Source organism: Aythya marila (assembly GCF_965140915.1).
Source record: "Aythya marila genome assembly, chromosome: 28".
Lineage (NCBI taxonomy): Eukaryota > Metazoa > Chordata > Aves > Anseriformes > Anatidae > Aythya > Aythya marila.
Genome location: NC_139069.1, coordinates 567279 through 590278, shown reverse-complemented (window position 1 = coordinate 590278; position 23000 = coordinate 567279). Strand labels below are relative to the sequence as shown.

Here is a 23000-nt window from a genome sequence, read left to right as displayed (position 1 = left end):
GACACGTGAAGGCGGCCATCTTGGGTGGGCGAGTCTTAAATGGAGACGGCCATGTTGGGTGTGGCCTAGTCACATGAAGGCAGCCATGTTGGGTGTGGCAGTGAGAGGTGGGGGCCGCCATTTTGGGTGTGGCATGTCCCAACTGGAACGCCATCTTGGGTGGGTGTGTCTTAATGGAGGCGGCCATCTTGGGTGTGGCCCAGGGACATGGAGGCGGCCATGTTGGGTGTGGCAATCACCACGGGGATGCCGCCATCTTGGGTGTGGTGACCCCTTGGGAGTCCGCCATGTTGGGTGTGGCCAATTCACATGGAGGCGGCCATCTTGGGTGTGGCCCAGATACACGAAGGCAGCCATGTTGGGTGTGGCGCAGGGACATGAAGGCGGCCATCTTGGGTGTGGCATGTCCCAACTGGGAAGCCATCTTGGGTGTGGCACTCACCCCAGCGAGCAGCCATCTTGGGTGGGCGTGTCTTAATCGCAACGGCCATCTTGGGTGTGGCCAACCCCATAGAAGCCATCTTGGGTGTGGCCCAGATACAGAAAGGCAGCCATATTGGGTGTGGCAATCACCATGGAGGCCGCCATCTTGGGTGTGGCCCCAACACACACACGCAGGCGGCCATCTTGGGTGTGGCAACCCCTTCAGAGCCTGCCATGTTGGGTGTGGCCAAGTCACATGAGGGCGGCCATCTTGGGTGTGGCATCCCCAAAGCAGGCAGCCATGTTGGGTGTGGGACACACACAAAATGGCAGCCATCTTGGGTGGGCATGTCTTAACAGGGACGGCCATTTTGGGTGTGGCCAAGCCCATGGAGGCCATGTTGGGTGTGGCCCAGATACACAAAGGCAGCCATCTTGGGTGTGGCAATCACCATGTAGGCCACCATGTTGGGTGTGGCCAAGTCACATGAGGGCGGCCATCTTGGGTGTGGCACCCCTCCAAGCAGGCAGCCATGTTGGGTGGGGCATGTCCCCACTGATGTCGGCCATCTTGGGTGTGGCCAGCATCATGGAGGCAGCCATTTTGGGCGTGGCCAACCCCCAACTAGGCAGCCATGTTGGGTGTGGCCAAGTCACATGAAGACGGCCATCTTGGGTGTGGCCAAGTCACATGAGGGCAGCCATCTTAGGTGTGGCACCCCCCCCAAGCCATCAGCCATGTTGGGTGGGCGTGTCCCCACAGAAGGCGGCCATCTTGAGCGTGGCCAACATCACAGAGGCGGCCATCTTGGGCGTGGCCAACCCCCCACGTGGGGGCGGCCATCTTGGGCGTGGCGCCGCCGCGCCCCGTGACGGCGGCCATGTTGGTGGAGGCAGCCCCTTTAAAAACCATCCGTCCTTTAATCGTTAAGTCGTTAACGAGGTATCAAAATTAAAAGGGGGGGGGACGGGGGCGGGGAGGAGGGGGCGGGGCCAATTACAGGGGGGCGGGGCCAAGCCGAACTAGGAGGGGGGAGGGGCGGGGGGGAGGGGCACAACACCACGAACACAGGGGGGGAGGGGGGAGGAGGCGGGGGGGTGGGGGAGGGGCTCCCAGCCTTCACCGTTCTCCGTGCTGCAATTAGTGGGGAAGTTTTGGGGCGAAAAGCGGCGTTTTTAGGAGTCGTCCTCGCCGTTGGCGCTGTCCCGGTCGTCCTCGCCCTCCTCGGCCTCCTTCTCATCCCCCTTGATGGATTCCAGCTGCGAGAAAACACCCCAAAAAAAAAAAATTAAAAAAAACCAAAGAAAATTTTGGGTTAAAAAAACACGATTTTGGGTCATTTTGGGCGGTTTTCACCTGGTCGTCGCCCCGCTCCTCGGCGTCGTCGTCGTCCAGGAGGTCGCCCTCCTCCCCCGAGTCCTCGGCCCCCGGCTCGGGCTTGGCCCCGGCCTCGTCCTTCTTGGCCGAGCCCCCCCCCTGCTCCTCCTCCGCCTTCTCGCTCTTCTGCTCTGAAAAAGGAGGAATTTTGGGGTGAATTCCGGGCATTTTGGGGGCGGGGGGGTCATGGGGGGGTTATGGGGGGGTTATGGGGGGGTTACGGGGGGGTTGGGGGGGGATTGAGGGAAGTTGGTTAAAAATAATGGGGTTTTTCGGGGGGGATTAAGCAGGAATGGGGAAAATAATGGGGTTTTTGGGGGGAAAATGAGGAGAAATGGGCAAAAATGTTTTTTTGGGGGGAAAATGGAGCAGGAATGATTAAAATAATGGGATTTTGGGGGGAAAATGAGGAGAAATGGGCAAAATAATGGGATTTTAGGGGAAAATTGAGCAGGAATGGGCAAAATGATGTTTTTTTGGGGGGAAATTGGGGAGAAATAATCAAAATAATGGGAATTTTGGGAAAAAATAAGAGAAATAATTAAAATAATGGGATTTTTTTGTGGAAAAAGAGGAGGAATGGTCAAAATAATGGGATTTTTGGGGAAAATTGAGCAGGAATGGGCAAAATAATAGGATTTATTGGGGAAAAATTGAGTAGAAATGGTCAAAATAATGGGATTTTGGGGGAAAATTACGCAGGAATGGGCAAAATAATGGGATTTTGGGGGAAAATTGAGCAGGAATGGGCGAAATGATGTTTTTTTGGGGGGAAATTGGGGAGAAATGATCAAAATAATGGGATTTTTGGGGAAAAATAAGTAGGAATGGGCAAAATAATGGGATTTTTGGGGAAAAATTAAGCAGGAATGGCCAAAATAGGGGGATTTTGGGGAAGAAATGAAGGAATAAATGAAGAATTGACCAAAATAATGGGATTTTTGGGGAAAATTACGCAGGAATGGCCAAAACCATGGGAGTTTTGGGGAAAATTGAGGAGAAATTACCAAAATAATGGGATTTTGGGGGAAAATTAAGGAAAAAATGAGAAAAAATGATAAAAAAAAAAGGGATTTGGGGGGAAAATTGAGGAGAAATGGTCAAAATAATGGGAATTTTGGGGAAAATTGAGCAGGAATGGGCAAAACAATAGGATTTATTGGGGAAAAATGAGTAGAAATGGTCAAAATAATGGGATTTTGGGGGAAAATTATGCAGGAATGGGCAAAATCATGGGATTTTGGGGGAGAAATTCAGGAAAAAATGAGGAGAAATGATCAAAAAAAAGGGATTTGGGGGAAAAATTGAGGAGAAATGGCCAAAATAATGGGAATTTTGGGGAAAAAATATGCAAGAATGGGCAAAATAACGTGATTTTTTGGGAAAATTAAGGAGAATTGAACAAAATAATCGGATTTTAGGGGAAAATTAAGCAGGAATGGGCAAAATAATGGGATTTTGGGGAGAAATTCAGGAAAAAATGAGGAGAAACGATCAAAAAAATTTTGGGGTAGAAATGAAGGAATAAATGAAGAATTGACCAAAATAACGGGATTTTGGGGGTAAAATCAAGCAGGATTGACCAAAATCCCCAGGTTTTGGGGCGGAATTGCGCGGGAAACGAGGCTGTGGATCCGGGTGTTGATTTTGGGGTGAAACGGGGCGGTTTTGGGGCCTTACTCTGCTCCTTTTCGATCTTCTCCAGGCTCTCGAGCAGCGAGTCCACCTTCTGCTTGATCTGCCCCAGCTCCTTCTTGATGGCCTGCAGGTCGTCGCCTTTCACTGCCAGGACGTTAATTAGCTTAATTAGCCTCGTTAGCGACTAATTAGGGGGCTGACGAGGCCGGCGGGCTAACGAGGAGGCCTCGTTAGGCTAATTAGGGGGGTGATAATCAGCCTCCGGTGGTGATATAGGGAGGAAAATTAGCTTTCTATGCTGATGAGGGTGTTAATTAGCACCGTGGAGGTGTTAATTAGCACGTGGAGGTGGTAATTAGGCTCCTATGCTAATTAAGGGGGTTCCTCCCACCCTTCTATACTAATGAGGGGTCGGTGATTAGCATTGTGTGTTAATTAGGGGGGGTAAATTAGTGTTATGTGGTGACAATTATCACTTAATGTTAATTAGGCGGTGCTAATTACCCTCTGTATGTTAATTAGGCGGTGCTAATTACGCTCTGTATGCTAATTAGGGGCTGCTAATCACTCTTTGTGTGTTAATTAGGAGTTGTTAACCACCATTATATGCTAATAAGGCAAGATAATTGCCATTAAATGATAACAAGGGTCAGCTAATTAGGTATGAATGCTAATTACGGTCCATTAATTAACTCCGAATGCTAATAAGGGGTGCTAATTACCGTCTCATGCTAATGAGGGGCTGCTAATCACCCTTTGTGTGTTAATTAGGGGCTGCTAATCACCGGTATGTACCAATATGGGAATGATGACGTGCTAATTAGGGCTGTTAATTACCTGTTTGGGGTTAATTAATTAAGTGTGGGCGCTAATGAGGGGATTAATTATCCTGTCGGGCTAATGAGGGGGGTTAAGTAGCATGGGGTGGTGGTGATGAGGGGGGGAAATTTGGGGCAGGAATTGAGGAAATGAGCGGCGTGAAGGGTTAGGGCACCCCTAATTACCTTAATTAGCGGCGTTAATTAATGAGGGGGGAGGAGGGGATTTTTGGGGTGAATTCCGGGGATTTTGGGGCTTTTATTTCCTGGATTTGGAGGAGGAGCCGCGCTGGGGTGGTGTTGAGGGGGTGAAATTTGGGGCAGGAATTGAGGAAATGAGCAGCGTGAGGGGTTGGGGCGCCCCTAATTACCTTAATTAGCGGCGTTAATTAATGAGGAGGGAGGAGGGGATTTTTGGGGTGAATTCTGGGGATTTTGGGGCTTTTATTTCCTGGATTTGGAGGCGGAACCAGGCTGGGGTGGGTGCTGAGGGGGTGAAATTTGGGGTTGGGAGTGACTCCAGAGGATGGGGGCGCCCCTAATTACCTTCATTAGCGGCGTTAATTAACGAAGGGGGAAGATGGGATTTTTGGGGTGAATTCCGGGGATTTTGGGGCTCACATTTTCCGGATTTGGAGGAGGAGCCGCGCTGGGGTGGGTGCTGATGGGGTGAAATTTGGGGTTGGGAGTGACTCCAGGGGCTGGGGGCGCCCCTAATTACCTTCATTAGCGGCGTTAATTAACGAAGGGGGAAGATGGGATTTTTGGGGTGAAATCCGGGGATTTTGGGGCTCACATTTTCCGGATTTGGAGGCGGAACCAGGCTGGGGTGGGTGCTGATGGGGTGAAATTTGGGGCTGGGAGTGACTCCAGGGGCTGGGGGCGCCCCTAATTGGCCTCATTAGCGACCTTAATTAACGAGATAGAGGGATGGGGATTTTTGGGGTGAATTCCGGGGATTTTGGGGCTCACCTTTTCCGGATTTGGAGGAGGAGCCGCGCTGGGGTGGGTGTTGATGGGGTGAAATTTGGGGTTGGGAGTGACTCCAGGGGCTGGGGGCGCCCCTAATTACCTTCATTAGCGGCGTTAATTAACGAAGGGGGAAGATGGGATTTTTGGGGTGAATTCCGGGGATTTTGGGGCTTTTATTTCCTGGATTTGGAGGCGGGACCAGGCAGGGCTGGGTGCTGAGGGGGTGAAATTTGGGGCTGGGAGTGACTCCAGGGGCTGGGGGCGCCCCCTAAAACCTTAATTAGCGGCGTTAATTAATGGGATAGAGGGACGGGGATTTTTGGGGTGAATTCCGGGGATTTTGGGGCTCACATTTTCCGGATTTGGAGGAGGAGCCGCGCTGGCCGCTCTTGGAGTTGAAGCCGCTCTTGCCGCGCCGCGAGGTGTTGCCGGAGACGCGCTGCCGCTTGGAGGGCACCACGGCCCGGGCGATGGGGGGCGGCGGGGGGACGCGGGCTGGGTAGCTGTACATCCTTTTTGGGGCGAAAAACCGGGATTTTGGTTAAAAGGGGAATTTCTTAAACCTGAGGGAACGAGGGAATGGGAGGAGGAAGGGGTTTGGGGGGGAATTAGGAGGGAATGGGGAAAATTGAGGGGGTTTTTTAGGGGGAGGAAGTGGGGAGGATGAAAATTAATGTTTTTTTTTGGGGAAATTTTGGGAAAAATGGGGAAAATGGTAAAAAATTGGGATTTTGGGGGAAAAGGGAAGTGGGAATAATCAAAATAAGGGGGTTTTAGGGGGAAAAGTAAGGAGAAATGGTCAAAAAATGGGATTTTTGGGGGGAATATTCAAAATTGATTATCAGTATAAAGGGATTTTTGGGGGAAATTTAGCAAGAAATGGGAAAAATGATAAAAAATTGAGATTTTGGGGGAAAATCTAAGTGGAAATGAGCAAAATAAGGGGGTTTTAGGGGAAAATAAGTAGGAATTATTAAAATAATGGGGTTTTAGGGGAAAATTAAGGAGAAATTGTCAAAAATGGAAAGGGATTTTTTTGGGGAAAGTTCAGCAAGAAATGGGAAAAATGATAAAAAGTGGGATTTTAGGGGAAAATCGAAGGGGAAATAATCAAAATAAGGGGGTTTTAGGGGGAAAAATAAGGAGAAATGGTCAAAAAATGGGATTTTTGGGGGGAATATTAAAAATTGATTATCAATATAAAGGGATTTTTGGGGGAAATTTAGTAATAAATGGGAAAAATGATAAAAATTGGGATTTTAGGGGAAGAATGAGCAGGAATGAGCAAAAGAATGGGGTTTTAGGGGAAAAAATAAGTAGGAATTAATAAAATAATGGGGTTTTAGGGGAAAATTAAGGAGAAATTGTCAAAAATGGAAAGGGTTTTTTTTGGGGAAAGTTCAGCAAGAAATGGGAAAAATGATAAAAATTGGGATTTTAGGGGAAAATGAAGCAGGAATGAGCAAAATAAGGGGGTTTTAGGGGGAAAAATAAGTAGGAAAGATGAAAAATAATGGGATTTTAGGGGAGAAATTACAACGTACAATCAGGGCTGTACATCCTTTTTGGGGCGAAAAACCGGGATTTTGGTTAAAAAAAAAAATTGGTGGTGTTGGGGGAAGGAGGGAGGGGGTGGAGGAAGGGGTTTGGGGGGGAATTAGGAGGGAATGGGGAAAATTGAGGGGGTTTTTAGGGGGAGGAAGTGGGGAGGATGAAAATTAATGTTTTTTTTGGGGGAAATTGAGGGAAAAATGGGAAAAATGGTAAAAAATTGGGATTTTGGGGGAAAAGGGAAGGGGAAATAATCAAAATAAGGGGGTTTTAGGGGGAAAAGTAAGGAGAATTTGTCAAAAAATGGGATTTTTGGGGGGAATATTAAGGAGTGATTATCAATATAATTGGATTTTTTGGGGAAATTTAGCAAGAAATGGGAAAAATGATAAAAATTGGGATTTTAGGGGAAAATGAAGCAGGAATGAGCAAAATAAGGGGGTTTTAGGGGAAAAGTAAGGAGGAGTGATGGAAATAATGGGCTTTTAGGAGGGAAATTAAAGAGAAGTTGTCAAAAAAATGGGATTTTTTGGGGGAAATTCAGCAAGAAATGGGAAAAATGATAAAAATTGGGATTTTAGGGGAAGAATGAGCAGGAATGAGCAAAATAATGGGGTTTTAGAGGGAAAAGTAAGTAGGAAAGATGAAAAATAATGGGATTTTAGGGGAGAAATTACAACGTACAATCAGGGCTGTACATCCTTTTTGGGGTTAAAAACCAGGATTTTGGTTAAAAAAAAAAAATGGTGGTGTTGGGGGAAGGAGGGAGGGGGTGGAGGAAGGGGTTTGGGGGGGAATTAGGAGGGAATGGGGAAAATTGAGGGGGTTTTTTAGGGGGAGGAAGTGGGGAGGATGAAAATTAATGTTTTTTTTTGGGGAAATTTAGGGAAAAATGGGAGAAATGGTAAAAAATTGGGATTTTGGGGGAAAAGGGAAGTGGGAATAATCAAAATAAGGGGGTTTTAGGGGGAAAAGTAAGGAGAAATGGTCAAAAAATGGGATTTTTGGGGGGAATATTAAGGAGTGATTATCAGTATAAAGGGATTTTTGGGGGAAATTTAGCAAGAAATGGGAAAAATGATAAAAAATTGAGATTTTGGGGGAAAATCTAAGTGGAAATGAGCAAAATAAGGGGGTTTTAGGGGAAAATAAGTAGGAATTATTAAAATAATGGGGTTTTAGGGGAAAATTAAGGAGAAATTGTCAAAAATGGAAAGGGATTTTTTTGGGGAAAGTTCAGCAAGAAATGGGAAAAATGATAAAAATTGGGATTTTAGGGGAAAAATAAGCAGGAAAGAGCAAAAGAATGGGGTTTTAGGGGAAAAATTAGTAGGAAAGATGAAAAATAATGGGATTTTAGGGGAGAAATTACAACGTACAATCAGGGCTGTACATCCTTTTTGGGGTTAAAAACCAGGATTTTGGTTAAAAAAAAAAATTGGTGGTGTTGGGGGAAGGAGGGAGGGGGAGGAGGAAGGGGTTTGGGGGGGAATTAGGAGGGAATGGGGAAAATTGAGGTTTGTTTTTCAGGGTGTAAGTGGGGATGGGGAAAATGAGAGGGTTTATTTTGGGGGAAAAGAAGTGGAAATAAGTAAAAGAATGGGTTTTAGGGGAAAATAGGCCAGAATGAGCAAAATAATGAGGTTTTTGGGGAAAAATTAAGCAGGAATTAATAAAAAAAAGGGGTTTTAAGGGAAAATTAAGGAGAAATTGTCAAAAATTAAAAGGTTTTTTTTTGGGGAAAGTTCAGCAAGAAATGGGAAAAATGATAAAAAGTGGGATTTTAGGGGAAGAATGAAGTAGGAATGAGCAAAATAATGGGGTTTTAGGGGGAAAAATAAGGAGAATTTGTCAAAAAATGGGATTTTTTTGGGAGAATATTCAAAATTGATTATCAGTATAAAGGGATTTTTTGGGGAAATTTAGCAAGAAATGGGAAAAATGATAAAAATTGGGATTTTTGGGGAAAATCTAAGTGGAAATGAGCAAAATAAGGGGGTTTTAGGGAAAAATAAGTAGGAATTATTAAAATAATGGGGTTTTAGGGGAAAATTAAGGAGAAATTGTCAAAAATGAAAAGGGATTTTTTGGGGGAAAGTTCAGCAAGAAATGGGAAAAATGATAAAAATTGGGATTTTAGGGGAAAAATAAGCAGGAATGAGCAAAATAATGGGGTTTTAGGGGGAAAAATAAGGAGAATTTGTCAAAAAATGGGATTTTTTTGGGAGAATATTCAAAATTGATTATCAGTATAAAGGGATTTTTGGGGGAAATTTAGTAATAAATGGGAAAAATGATAAAAATTGGGATTTTTGGGGAAAATGAAGCCAGAATGACCAAAATAATGGGATTTTGGGGGAAAAATAGGTGGAAATGAACACAATAATGGGATTTTTTGGGGGAAATAAAGCAATAAATGGGAAAAATGACCAAAATAATGGGATTTTTTGGGGTAAAATCAGCAATAAATGAGAAAGATGAGAGAAATAATGGGAATTTTGGGGAAAATAAGCAGGAATGACCAAAATTATGGGGATTTTGGGGAAAATTGAGCAAAAATGATGAAAATAATGGGAATTTAGGGGAAAATTAAGCTGAAATGAGCAAAATAATGGGAATTTTGGGGAAAATTAAGGAGATATTGTCAAAATAATGGGATTTTTGGGGGAAATTAGGCAATAAATGAGAAAAATGAGCAAAATAATGGGAATTTTTGGGAAAAATAAGCAAAAATTGTGAAAATAATGGGATTTTGGGGAAAATTGAGCCAAAACGACAAAAACACCGGGATTTTTTGGGGGAAATCAATGGGAATTGAGGACTTTGACAACACGATGGGGGTTTTGGGTCAAAAAACCCTAAAAAGACTGAAATTTTGGGGTAAAAAAAGCGCTTTACCTGTCATAGTAATCCCGCTGAAAGTCGTAATCGAGGTCGAAGGACGACCTGCAGAAAGCAAAAGCATTTTGGGGCGGATTCGGGGGGTTTTGGGGGCGGGGAGGACGGGGGAGGGGGGGGGGAGGATTTTGGGGCGAAAAGAAGCGAAATCGGGGCCCGACCTGACGAGGGGGGCCGGAGAAGGTGGGGCTGCTACTGACCCGTACATCTCCGCCGCCGAGCGCTTGACGCCCGCCTTGCCGCGGTTCACCTTGGGCTCGGCCGCCAGGTTGATGTCTGCGTTTTGGGGGAAAAAAGAGCGATTTTGGGTTTTTGGGGGAAAAAGGCGTTTTTTGGGGCTCTTTTGTGTTTTTTTTGGGTGGTTTTGGAAGGTTTTGGGGGGCAAAAAGGGGGTTAAGGGGGGGAAAAGTGAGTTTGCGGAGGGGATTTGGGGTTTTTTTGGAGGGAAAAAGGTTTTTTTTTGGGGAAAAAAAGCGGGTTTTTGGGAAAAAGGGAGTTTTTTGGGGAAAATGGTTTTTTTTTGGGGAAAAAGGGGGGATTTGGGGGAGTTTTGGGGGTTTTGGGGGTGTTCGGTGCCCGCCCTGCCGCGGTTCACCTTGGGCTCGGCCGCCAGGTTGATGTCTGCGTTTTGGGGGAAAAAAGAGCGATTTTGGGTTTTTTGGGGAAAAAGGAGGAAAAAGGGGTTTTTTGTTTTTTTTTTGAGCGGTTTTGGAGGGTTTTGGGGGGGAAAAAGGGGGTTAAGGGGGGAAAAAGGGAGTTTGCGGAGGGGATTTGGGGTTTTTTTTGGAAATAAAAAGTTTTTTTTTTGGGGAAAAAAAACGGGTTTTTGGGAAAAAGGGAGTTTTTGGGTGAAAATGGGGGTTTTTGGGGAAAAAGGGGGGGTTTTGGGGGAGTTTTGGGGGTTTTGGGGGTGTTTGGTGCCCGCCCTGCCGCGGTTCACCTTGGGCTCGGCCGCCAGGTTGATGTCTGCGTTTTGGGGGAAAAAAGAGCGATTTTGGGTTTTTGGGGGAAAAAGAGGGGTTTTGGTTTTTTTTCGGGGTTTTTTTGGGTGGTTTTGGAGGGTTTTGGGGGGCAAAAAGGGGGTTAAGGGGGGAAAAAGGGGGTTTGAGGAGGGGATTTGGGGTTTTTTTGGAGGGAAAAAGGGTTTTTTTTGGGGAAAAAAAGCGGGTTTTTGGGAAAAAGGGGGTTTGGGGGGAAAATGGGGATTTTTGGGAAAAAAAAGGAGTTTTGGGGTTTTTTTGGGGGAAAAGGGTTTTTTGGGGGGGGGTTGGGGGGATTTGGGGCAATTTTGGGGTGATTTTGGGGGTTTTGGGGCCTTTCGGGGGGGTTGGGGGCACCCCAAGGTGCTCCCAGTGCTCCCAGTCCCTCCCAGTATGGCCCAGTCCCCTCCCAGTCCATCCCAGTCTATCCCAGTCCCCCCAAATTGCCTCCCAGTATAACTCAGTCACCTCCCAGTATATCCCAGTCCATCCCAGTCCCTCCCAGTATACCCTAATCCCCTCCCAGTCCACCCCAGTGCCTTCCCAGTATACCCCAGTCCCCTCCCAGTCCATCCCAGTATACCCTAATCCCCTCCCAGTCTATCCCAGTGCCTCCCAGTCCCCTCCCAGTATATCCCAGTATACCCCAGTCCCCTCCCAGTATATCCCAGTCCCTCCCAGTATACCCTAATCCCCTCCCAGTCCCCCCAAATCCCCTCCCAGTCCCTCCCAATCCCCTCCCAGTCCCCTCCCAGTATCTCCCAGTCCATCCCAGTCTATCCCAGTCCCCTCCCAGTGCCTCCCACTCCCTCCTAGTTCTGTCCCAGTCTCCTCCCAGTCCATCCCAGTATACCCCAGTCCCCTCCCAGTCTATCCCACTGCCTCCCAGTCTCATCCCAGTATACCCCAGCCCCTCCCAGCCCCCTCCCAGTCCCCCCCAAACCCCCTCCCAGTCCCCCCCACTCCCCTCCCAATCCATGCCAGTCCCTCCCAGTATATCCCAGTCCCCTTCCAGTCTATCCCAGTCCCTCCCAGTATACCCTAATCACCTCCCAGTGCCTCCCAGTCCCCTCCCAGTCTATCCCAGTCCCTCCCAGTATACCCTAAACCCTTCCCATTCCACCCCAGTGCCTTCCCAGTATACCCGTCCCCTCCCAGTCCCTCCCAGTCCCCTCCCAGTATACCCCAGTCCCTCCCAGTATACCCCAGTCCCCTCCCAGTGTACCCTAATCCCCTCCCAGTCCATCCCAGTCCATCCCAGTATACCCCAGTGCCCCCTAATCCCCTCCCAGTCTATCCCAGTGCCTCCCAGTCTCATCCCAGTATACCCCAGTCCCTCCCAGTCTATCCCAGTCCCTCCCAGTCCATCCCAGTCCCCCCCACTCCCCTCCCAGTATACCCCAGTCCCCACCCAGTCCCTCCCAGTCCCCTCCCAGTCCCCCCCAGTCCCTCCCAGTCCCCTCCCAGTCCCTCCCAGTCCCCTCCCAGTATACCCCAGTGCCCCCTAATCCCCTCCCAGTCCCTCCCAGTCTATCCCAGTCCCTCCCAGTCTCATCCCAGTCCATCCCAGTCCCCTCCCACTCCCTCCCAGTATACCCCAGTCCCCTCCCAGTCTATCCCACTCCCTCCCAGTCCCTCCCAGCCCCTCCCAGTCCCCTCCCAGTCCCTCCCAGTCCCCTCCCAGTCCATCCCAGTCCCCTCCCAGTCCCTCCCAGTCTATCCCAGTGCCTCCCAGTCCCTCCCAGTCTCATCCCAGTGCCTCCCAGTCCCCTCCCAGTCTATCCCAGTCCCTCCCAGCCCCCTCCCAGTCCATCCCAGTTCCCTCCCAGTATATCCCAGTGCCTCCCAGTCCCTCCCAGTATCCCCCAGTCCCCTCCCAGTATACCCCAGTCCCCTCCCAGTCCCCTCCCAGTATACCCCAGTGCCCCCTAATCCCCTCCCAGTATACCCCAGTGCCCCCTAATCCCCTCCCAGTCCCTCCCAGTCTCATCCCAGTCTATCCCAGTCCCTCCCAGTATAACCCAGTCCCCTCCCAGTGCCTCCCAGTCCCCTCCCAGTCCCCTCCCAGTCTATCCCAGTCCCTCCCAATCCCCTCCCAGTCTATCCCAGTCCCTCCCAGTCTATCCCAGTCCCTCCCAGTATACCCCAGTCCCCTCCCAGTATACCCCAGTCCCTCCCAGTCCCCTCCCAGTATACCCCAGTCCCTCCCAGTCCCCCCCAGCCCCCTCCCAGCACTCACCCAGCACCTGCCCGGCGATCATGCGGCCGTCCTCGCCGGCCACGGCGGCGCGGGCGTTGCGCTCGGCCACGAACTGGACGAAGGCGAAGCCCTTGTGGACGGAGCAGCCGACGATCTTGCCGTACTTGGCGAAGATGGCCTCCACGTCGCTCTTCTTCACCACCAGCGTGTTCAGGTTGCCGATGAACACCCGCGAGTTGAGGGAGCGCGGGTCCGTCTTGTTCGTCACGTTGCTGGCCATGGCCTGCGATGGGGGGGGTTGATGAGGTCAGCGGTGAGGTCATCAAGGGGGCGGGGAGGTCATGAGGGGGGGAATTGGGGGGTTAGGGGGGTAAGTGGGGGGTTAGGGGGGAATTAGGGGGGTATTTGGGGGGTTAGGGGGGTAATTGGGGGGTTAGGGGGGGAATTAGGGGGGTATTTGGGGTGTTAGGGGGGAATTAGGGGGGTAATTGGGGGGTTAGGGGGGGAATTAGGGGGCTAATTGGGGGGTTAGGGAGGGTATTAGGGAGGTTATTGGGTAATTAGGGGGGTAATTGGGGCATTAGGGGGATAAGTGGGGCGTTAGGGGGGGAATTAGGGGGGTAATTGGGGCGTTAGGGGGGGAATTGGGGGGTTAGGGGGGAATTAGGGGGGTAATTGGGGCCTTAGGGGGGGAATTGGGGGGTTAGGGGGGGAATTAGGGGGGTAATTGGGGAGTTAGGGGGGAATTAGGGGGGTAATTGGGGCGTTAGGGGGGGAATTGGGGTCTTAAGGGGGGGAATCGGGGCCTTAGGGGGGGAATTGGGGCATTAGGGGGCAATTAGGGGGGGAATTAGGGGGTTATGGGGGGAATTAGGGGGGTAATTGGGGCGTTGGGGGGGCATTAGGGGGGTTACTGGGCAGTTAGGGGGGAATTAGGGGGGTAATTGGGGCGTTAGGGGGGGAATTGGGGCATTAGGGGGCAATTAGGGGGGGAATTAGGGGGTTACGGGGGGAATTAGGGGGGTAATTGGGGCGTTGGGGGGGCATTAGGGGGGTTACTGGGCAGTTAGGGGGGTTGTTAGGGGGGTAATCGGGGCCTTAGGGGGGGAATTGGGGCATTAGGGGGCAATTGGGGGGGGAATTAGGGGGTTATGGGGGGAATTAGGGGGGTAATTGGGGTGTTAGGGGGGTAATTAGGGGGGTAATTGGGGCGTTAGGGGGGGCATTAGAGGGGTTACTGGGGAGTTAGGGGGGAATTAGGGGGGTAATTGGGGGGCTAGGGGGGAATTAGGGGGGTAATTGGGGCATTAGGGGGGTAATTACGTTGTTAGGGGGGGTATTTGGGGCATTAGGGGGGTAATTGGGGGGTTAGGGGGGGAATTGGGGCCTTAGGCAGGTTATTAAAGGGGTAATTAGGTCATTAGGGGGGTAACTGGGGCCTTAGGGGGGTAATTGGGGTGTTAGGGGGGGAATTAGGGGGTTAACTGGGGCATTAGGGAGGGCATTAGGGAGGTTATTGGGTAATTAGGGGGGTAATTGGGGCATTAGGGGGGGAATTGGGGCCTTAGGAGGGGAATTAGGGGGGTAATTGGGGCGTTAGGGGGGGAATTGGGGCCTTAGGGGGGGAATTAGGGGGGTAATTGGGGCGTTAGGGGGGTAAGTGGGGGGTTAGGGGGGTAATTAGGTTGTTCGGGGGGGTATTTGGGGTGTTAGGGGGGTAATTGGGTCATTAGGGGGGGCATTAGGGAGTAATTAGGGCGTTAGGGGGGTAATTAGGGAGGTTATTGGGGCATTAGGGGGGTAATTAGGGCATTGGGGGGGGCCTCAGGTCGTTAGGGGGGTCATTAGGGGGGTAATTGGGTAATTAGGGGGGGCATTAGGGGGTAATTAGGGTGTTAGGGGGGTAATTAGGGAGGGGAGGGGGCGAGGAGGAGGCGGGGCCAACAGGAAAAGGGGCGTGGTCAAAAGGAAATGGGGCGGGGCCAAAGGGGGCGGGGCCTAAGGGGGCATGGGCTGGGGGCGGGGCTTGTTACCGGCGCTCATTAGCACCACTAACTAGGGCTGGGGGGGCTAATTAGGGCTGAGAGCTGCTAATTAGGGCTGGGGGGGCTCTAATTAGGGTTGGGGGCCACTAATTAGGGTCTAATTAGGTCCCCTGGGTCTTTAAGGAGGCTAATTACTCGCACTAATTAAGTCCCAGAGCTCCAAAGCCGTTAGTTAATTAGCCTAAGGGGTCGTTAATTAGGGTTGGGGGGTAATGAGGGGTCACTAATTAGCGTTGTATGCTAATGAGGGGCTGCTAATTACCCTCATATGCTAATGAGATAACAGTAAACAACGTTATATGCTAATGAGGGGTGCCCCAATCAGCCTTTTATGCTAATTAGGGGGCAATAATTAACTTCATGACAGGGGAATAATTAGCATTATGTGCTAATGAGGGCATTAATTACCACCACGTGTTAATGACAGGCTGTTAATTACCTTTGTATGTTAATTAGGTGCACTCTTCCCACCTATATGTAGTAATGAGAAATCATTAATTAGCTTTACATGCTAATTAGGGAGTTGTAATTAGCATTATGTGCTAATGAGACACATTTATATCCACTGAATACTAATGAGGGGCTGCTAATTACCCTCATATGCTAATTAGGGTAGTAATACTTGGCATTATATCCTAATGAGGGTCTTAATTACCATTATGGGCTTCTAATTACCCACTGTATGTTAATTAGGGGATCATTAATCACCATTGTATGCTAATAAGGCGATGATAATTACCATTAAATGCTAATTGGTGGTGCTAATTACTGCTTCATGCTAATTAGGGACCGTTCATTAGCTGTGAACGCTAATGAGGGGCTGCTAATTACCCTCATATGCTAATTAGGATGATGATACTTGGCATTATATGCTAATGATGATCTTAATTACCATTATGGGCTGCTAATTATCCTTTGTACATTAATTATGGCTCATTAATCAACAGTGTATGGTAATAAGGTGATGAAAATTACCATTAAATGCTAACGAGGTGTGTTAATTACTGCTAATTGCTTTTAATGCTAATGAGGTGCTGCTAATTACCTGCATGTGCTAATGAGGGGCTGCTAATTACCCTCATATGCTAATGAGGGGGCGATATTTGGAGAGGGGGAGGTCTTTAATGAACACAAATGGAGGGTGGGGCACTAATTAAGCCTGGCCGCTAATTAGCGGCGCTAATTCCCCATGAATGACACCAATTAATTAGGAGGGGACGAGGTTGGGGGGGGGGGGGAGGGGGTAATTAGGGAGGGGGGAGGGGCCCCCGGAGCGCTGCGAGGGGCGGGAGCGGCGCCCCCCCGCCCCCCCCCTTAATGAGCGGCGCTAATTAGCGGCGCTAATTAACGGGGGGGGGGGGGGGAGGGGGAGGGGCCCCCCCTCTTACCGTGGCCGGGGGTCCGGGGGTGTCCGCGGGTCCGTGGGGAGGGGGGGCGGGGGTGGGGCCCCCCCCATCGGCGCAAAGGGGGCGGGGCTTAAAGGGAAGGGGCGGGGCTTAAAGGGAAAGGGGCGGGGCTTGGTGGAAGGGGCGGGGCTCGAGGGAAAGGGGCGGGGCTTCAAAAATTCGGGGGGCGCTCGACCACGACCGTGGGGGGAGGGGAGGGGGGTTATAAAGGGGGGGGGTGAGGAGGGGGGGGGGTAAAAAAAAAAAGGGGGAAAAAGGGAAATCGGGAAAGAAAAAGTAAAAAAAAAAAAAAAATTAAAAAAAAATAAAAAAGAAAAAAAAATTTGAAAATAAAAAAATCAAAAATTTCAAAACAAAAAATGAAAAATTCAAAATAAAAAATCAAAAATTTCAAAATAAAAAATCGAAAATTTCAAAATAAAAAATGAAAATTTAAAAATAAAAAATGAAAATTTAAAAATAAAAAATAAAAATAAAAAATTAAAACCAAAAAAATCAAAAATTAAAAAAAAAGGAAAAATTCAAAATAAAAAATCAAAAATTAAAAAGAAAAAAGGAAAATTTTACAAGGGAAAAGAGAAATTTGAAAATAAAACGGAAAGTTTTAAAATAAAAAAGTTTAAAGTAATAAAATCAAAATTTCAAAAGAAAATTTAAAATTTCAAACTAAGAAACCAAAATTTTAAAATAAAAAGTAAAATTTTAAAATAAAAAATGAAATTATAAAATAAAAAATGAAATTATAAACTAAAAAATGAAATTATAAAATAAAGAAAAACAAAACTTTAAAATAAAAATCAAAATTATAAAATAAAATAACCAAAATTTTAAAATAACCAAAATTTCAAACTAAAAATGGAAATTTTGAAACAAAATTTAACATTTTTAACACATAAAATCAAACTTTCTAAACTAAACTTAAAAGGTTAACACATAAAACCAAACTTTTGAAACGAAAATGTTGAAACGAAAACCTAAATTTTGAAAGAAAATGGAAAATTTCAACACAATAAATGAAAATTTCAAAACAAAAAATTAAATTATCGAAATAAAGCGAGAATTTCGAAATAAAAAAGGAAAATTTCAAAATAAAAAAGGAAAATTTCAAAATAAAAAAAAGAAAGTAAAAAAATAAAATGAAAATTTCGAAATAAAAAATCAAAATTTCAAAATAATCAAAATTTCAAAATAAAAAATGAAAAATTCAAAATAAAAAATGAAAATTTCAAAATAAAAAAATGAAACTTTGAAAAAAATAAAAAATTAAAACAACCCAAAACTTGAAAAATTAAAAAAAAAAAGAAAAAATCAAAAATTAAAAAAATTAAAAAAAATAAAAAAATAAAAAAAATAAAAATAAAAAAAAAGGAAACTTCTAAATCTGAAAATTATAAAAAAACCACGAACCACGAGAGGATTTGGTGCAAAAGAAGTGAAAAGGAGGAAAAATCACCGACTTCCGGAGGCGCAAAACAGCCGAGGAGCAACCGGGTCCCGCTCTGCGCTGGGGAGGAAAAACGGGGCAGGTTTTGGGGAGGTTTCGGCCTTTTTTGGTTCATTTCACCTAGCCTCCATTTCCTCACCCTCGCCTGGCCTCCCTGGGGGGGTTTCGGACTCGATTTTGGGCTTTTTTCACCCTTTTTTGCCCTTTTCTACCTTTCTCACCTCTTTTTTGCCCTTTCCGGCCTCCTTTTTTTGCCCTTTTCTACCTTTTTTTGGCCTATTTTTTTAGCCTCTTTTACCCTTTCCGGCCTCTTTTTCCCTCTTTTTTGCCCTTTCCGGCCTCTTTTTTGCACTTTTCTACCTTTTTTGCCTATTTTTTTAGCCTCTTTTACCCTTTCCGGCCTCTTTTCCCTTTTTGACCTCTTTTTTAGTCTTTTCAGCCTCTTTTTTACCCTTTTCTGCCTTTTTTTGCTTATTTTTTACCTTTCCGGCCTCTTTTACCTTTCTGACCTCTTTTTTGCCCTTTTCTACCTTTTTTTGGCCTCTCTTATCCTTTCCGGCCTCTTTTTCGACCTCTTTTACCTTTTTGGCCTCATTTTTGCCCTTTTTGGCCTCTTTTCCTCTGCTCTCTCTTATTCAGCCTCTTTTTGGCCTTTTTAGCCTCTTTTTGGCCATTTTGGCCTCTTTCAGCCCTTTTTCAGCCTCTTTTTTTGGGGGCCTCTCTGATTTGCCCTTTTTGACCTCTTTTTGGCCTCCCTCGGCCTCATTTTTGGCCTTTTCAGCCTCGTTTTTCGCCTCTTTTCAGCCTCCGTATTTTAGCCTTTTTGGCCTCTTTTTGGCCTCCAATTTTTAGCATTTTTGACCTCTTTTTGGCCTCCTTTTCGGTTTTGGCCTCCAATTTTGGGCCTTTTTGGCCTCTCTTTTCCTTTTTTTTGGCCTTTTTGGCCTCTTTTTTGTTTTCAGCCTCAAGTTTTTGCCCTTTTTGGCCTCTACCTGCCGTTTTTTGGCCTCTTTTCTGGTTTTGGCCTCTACTTTTTGCCCTTTTTGGCCTCTCTTTGCACTTTTCTTGGCCTTTTTGTCCTCTATTTACCTTTTCTTGCCCTTTTTGGCCTCTATTTACCTTTTCTTGGCCTTTTTAGCCTTTATTTGCCCTTTTCTTGCCCTTTTTGGCCTCCCTTTGCCCTTTTCTTGCCCTTTTTGACCTCTCTTTGCCCTTTTCTTGGCCTTTTTAGCCTTTATTTGCTATTTTCTTTGCTTTTTTGGCCTCTATTTACCTTTTCTTGCTCTTTTTGGCCTCTATTTGCCCCTTTCAGCCTCTACTTGCCCTTTTCTTGGCATTTTTAGCCTTTATTTGCTATTTTCTTTGCCTTTTTGGCCTTTACTTACCCTTTTCTTGGCCTTTTTGGCCTCTATTTACCTTTTCTTGCCCTTTTCGGCCTCTCTTTGCCCTTTCCTTGGCCTTTTTGGCCTCTATTTGCCCTTTTCTTGCCCTTTTTAGCCTTTATTTGCCCCTTTCTTTGCTTTTTTGGCCTCTATTTACCTTTTTTTGACCTTTTTAGCCTCTATTTGCCCTTTTCTTGGCCTTTTTAGCCTTTATTTGCTATTTTATTTGCCTTTTTGGCCTCTATTTGCCCTTTTTAGCCTCTATTTGCCCTTTTCAGCCTCTACTTACCCTGTTTTTGGCCTCTCTTTGCCCTTTCCTTGCCCTTTTTGCCCTTTTCTTACCCTTTTTGGCCTTTTTTTTGCCCTTTTCTTGCTCTTTTTGCCCTTTTCTTGCCCTTTTCAGCCTCTACTTGCCCTTTTCTTGCCCTTTTTAGCCTTTATTTGCCCTTTTTGGCCTCTATTTCCCCATTTTTGGCCTCTCTTTGCCCTTTTCTTGCCCTTTTCTTACTCTTTTTGGCCTTTTTTTGCCCTTTCCTTGCCCTTTTTGTCTCTATTTGCCCTTTTCAGCCTCTATTTGCCCTTTTCTTGCCCTTTTTGGCCTCTCTTTGCCCTTTTCTCTCCCTTTTTGCCCTTTTCTTGCCCTTTTTGGCCTCTCTTTGCCCTTTTCTTGCCCTTTTTGGCCTCTCTTTACCTTTTTTTGCCCTTTTTGCCCTCTCTTTGCCCTTTCCTCGCCCTTTTCACCTCTTCCTCGCCTTTTTTTTCCTCCACCCTTTCAGAAAAACCGACGGGGGGGGGGGTATTAAAAATAAAAAATAAAAAATATATAAAAAAAAAAAACACTAAAAAAACACAAAAACGGGTTAAAAATCCCCCCGCGCCCCAACCCCCGGCCCCGCTCTCTCCCCCCCCCGCGGCCGCCCCCACCGGCGGTGGTTTCGATCGATTTTTTGGGGCGAAAAGAGGGGGAAAAGGGGCCCAGCGGAGGGGGTGGGGAAGGGGAAGCGTTTTTTTGGGGTGTTTTTGGGTTTTTTTTAAAGGGGGGAGGGTGTAAAGGGGGGGGGGGACACGGTCACTTACTGTGGCTGGCGGCTCAAAAAAATTATTTTGGCGCTGCAAAGGGAGAAAAAAAAAACGGCAAAACAGCCCGGGTTAGGAGGCTCCCCGCAAAAAAAAAGCCCTTTTTTCCCCTCAAAACGGTGGGAGGGGGGGAGGGGGAGGGGAGAGGGGGTGGGGGAGGGTTTTTTTGGGGGGGTTTGGGGGTTTTTTTTTGAGGGGGGGGCCAGGAGAAGCTGGGCTCCGGGGGGTGTCGGCCTCGCTGCCCCTGCGGAAGGAGAAGGGAGAGGAGTGAGTCAGGGCCCCCCCCCCCGGGGGTGTCGCTCGCACGCGCGGCCGGGGGGGGTTTTGGGGGGTTTTGGGGGAGATTTGGGGGGTTTTGGGGACCCCACCACACCGCCAACGCGCGAAGAGAAAGACGGAGCCTGGGCAAAGGGGGTGGGGGGGGGTGGGGGGGAATGGGGGGGTTATGGGGGAAATGGGGGGGTTATGGGGGGGGTTGGGGGGGTTAAAGGGAGAATTGGGGGAGTTAAAGGGGAAATGGGGGGGGTTAAAGGGGAAATTGGGGGGGTTATGGGGGAAACTGGGGGGTTAAAAAGGGAAATCGGGGGGTTAAAGGGGAAATGGGGGGGTTATGGGGGAAATGGGGGGGTTAGAGGTGGAATTGGGGGGGTTATGGGGGAATTGGGGGGTTATGGGGGGGTTTGGGGGGGTTAAAGGGAGAATTGGGGGGGTTAAAGGGGAAATGGGGGGGTTAGAGGGGGGTTAGGGGGGAAAATGGGGGGGTTAAAGGGGAAATGGGGGCGTTAGAGGGGGAATTGGGGGGGTTAAAAGAGGAAATGGGGGGGTTATGGGGGTTAATAGGGGAAATGGGGGGGTTAAAGGAGAAATTGGGGGGGTTTGGGGGGGATAAAGGGGAAATAGGGGGGTTAAAAGGGAAATGGGGGGGGGTTGGGGGAGTTAGAGGGGGGATTGGGGGGGTTATGGGGGAAATTGGGGGGGTTAAAGGGCAAATTGGGGGGGTTGGGGGGGGTTATGGGGGGGTTAGAGGAGGAATTGGGGGGGGTTATGGGGAAATTGGAGGGGTTTGGGGGGGTCAGAGGGGAAATGGGGGGGGTTAAAGGAGAAATTGGGGGGGTTATGGGGGGATAAAGGGGAAATGGGGGGGTTATGGGGGGTTAGAGGTGGAATTGGGGGGGTTTGGGGGGGTTAGAGGGGGAATTGAGGGGGTTACGGGGGAAATTGGGGGGGTTAAAGGGGAAATTGGGGGGGTTGGGGGGGTTTAGAGGGGGAATTGGGGGGGTTTGGGGGGGTTATGGGGGGGGTGAGAGGGGAAATGGGGGGGTTTGGGGGGGGTTATGGGGGTTAGAGGGGAAAATGGGGCATTTGGGGGGGGTTATGGGGGGGTAAGAGGGGAAATGGGGGGGTTAAAGGAGAAATTGGGGGGGGTTTGGGGGGGATAAAGGGGAAATGGGGGGGTTAAAGGGGGTTGAGAGGGGAAAATGGGGGGGTTAGAGGAGAAATGGGGAGGGTTGGGGGGTTATATAGGAAATTGAGGGGGTTAAAGGGGAATTGGGGGGGTTATGGGGGGGTTTGGGGCGTTATGGGGGAGTTAGAGGGGAAATTGGGGGTGTTTAGGGGGGTTAGGAGGGAAATAAGGGGGGTTAGAGGGGAAATGGGGAGGTTATGGGGGGGTTAGAGGGGAAATTGGGGGTTAAAGAGGGGTTAGAGGGGAAAATGGGGGGGTTTGGGGGGTAGAGGGGGAACTGGGGGGGGTTAGGGGGGAAATGGGGGGGTTATGGGGAGTTAAGAGGGGAAATGGGGGGTTTGGGGGGGTTATGGGGGAGTTAGAGGGGAAATGGGGGAGTTATGGGGGGTTAGAGGGGGAAAATGGGGGGGTTGGGGGAAATTCAGGGGGGTTAAAGGAGAAATTGGGGGGCTTTGGGGGGGTTAGAGGGGAAATGGGGGGGTTATGGGGGGTTAGGGGGGAAAATGGGGGGGTTAGGGGGGGTTAGAGGAGAAATTGGGGGGATTAGAGGGGTTACTGAGGGGTTAGAGGGGAAAATGGGGGTTTATGGGGGGGTAAAAGAGGAAAATGGGGGGCTTGGGGGGGTTATGGGGAGGTTATATGGGAAACTGGGGGGGTTAAAGGGGAAAATGGGGGGTTAGAGGGGAAAATGGGGGGGTTATGGGGGGAAATGGGGGGGTTAGAGGGGAAAATGGGGGGTTGGGGGGGTTACTGAGGGGTTAGAAGGGGAAATGGGGGGGTTATGGGGCAGTTAAGGGGGGAAATGGGGGAGCTAGGGGGTTAAAGGGGGAAATGGGGGAGTTATGGGGGGAAATTGGGGGGTTATAGGGGGAAATAAGGAGGCTGGGGGGGTTATAGGGTGAAATGGGGGGGTCAGAGGGGAAACTGGGGGGGTTATGGGGGAAAATGGGGGGGTTGGGGGGGGTTATAGGGTGAAATGGAGGGGTTAGAGGGGGGTTGGGGGAGAATTAGGGGGATTTTAGGGTGAAATGGGGGGGTTAGAGGAAGAATTGGGGGGGTTAGAGGGTGAAATGAGGGGTGGGGGGGGGTTAAAGGGGGAATTGGGGGGGTCAGAGGGGGCTGAGAAGGAAAATGGGGGGGGTTAGGGGGCAAATAGGGGGGGTCTGGGGGGAAATGAGGGGGTTTAGGGGGGAAATGGGGGGTCTGGGGGGGGTAAATGAGGGGTGTGGGGGGGTAAATGGGGGGTCTGGGGGGGGTAAATGGGGGTCTAGGGGGGGAAATGGGGGTCTGGGGGGGAAATGGGGGTCCAGGGGGGGTAAATGG

The 23000-nt window shown here is 48.6% G+C and overlaps 1 protein-coding gene across 3 annotated transcripts in view; it reads right to left on the bottom strand.

Annotated features, from left to right (window-relative positions):
• Nucleotides 1-1324: 1324 nt before the first annotated feature.
• The window catches only part of HNRNPC (heterogeneous nuclear ribonucleoprotein C), a 22220-nt gene continuing 544 nt past the window's right edge, over nt 1325-23000 (bottom strand). Inside the window, exons 2-10 of one of the 3 annotated variants that reach the window (XM_082780559.1) lie at nt 20213-20245; nt 17763-17813; nt 12898-13141; nt 9840-9954; nt 9679-9726; nt 5581-5741; nt 3482-3583; nt 1781-1932; nt 1325-1683 (exon numbers count right to left, since the gene is read on the bottom strand). In XM_082780559.1, the coding sequence (XP_082636685.1) occupies nt 1600-1683; nt 1781-1932; nt 3482-3583; nt 5581-5741; nt 9679-9726; nt 9840-9954; nt 12898-13138 (903 nt within the window). In that variant the 5' untranslated portion in view covers nt 13139-13141; nt 17763-17813; nt 20213-20245 and the 3' untranslated portion in view covers nt 1325-1599. Of the gene's footprint in view, nt 1684-1780; nt 1933-3481; nt 3584-5580; nt 5742-9678; nt 9727-9839; nt 9955-12897; nt 13142-17716; nt 17814-20212; nt 20437-23000 lie in introns of those variants that run through there. The other 2 variants (XM_082780557.1, XM_082780558.1) reach the window with 2 other exon arrangements.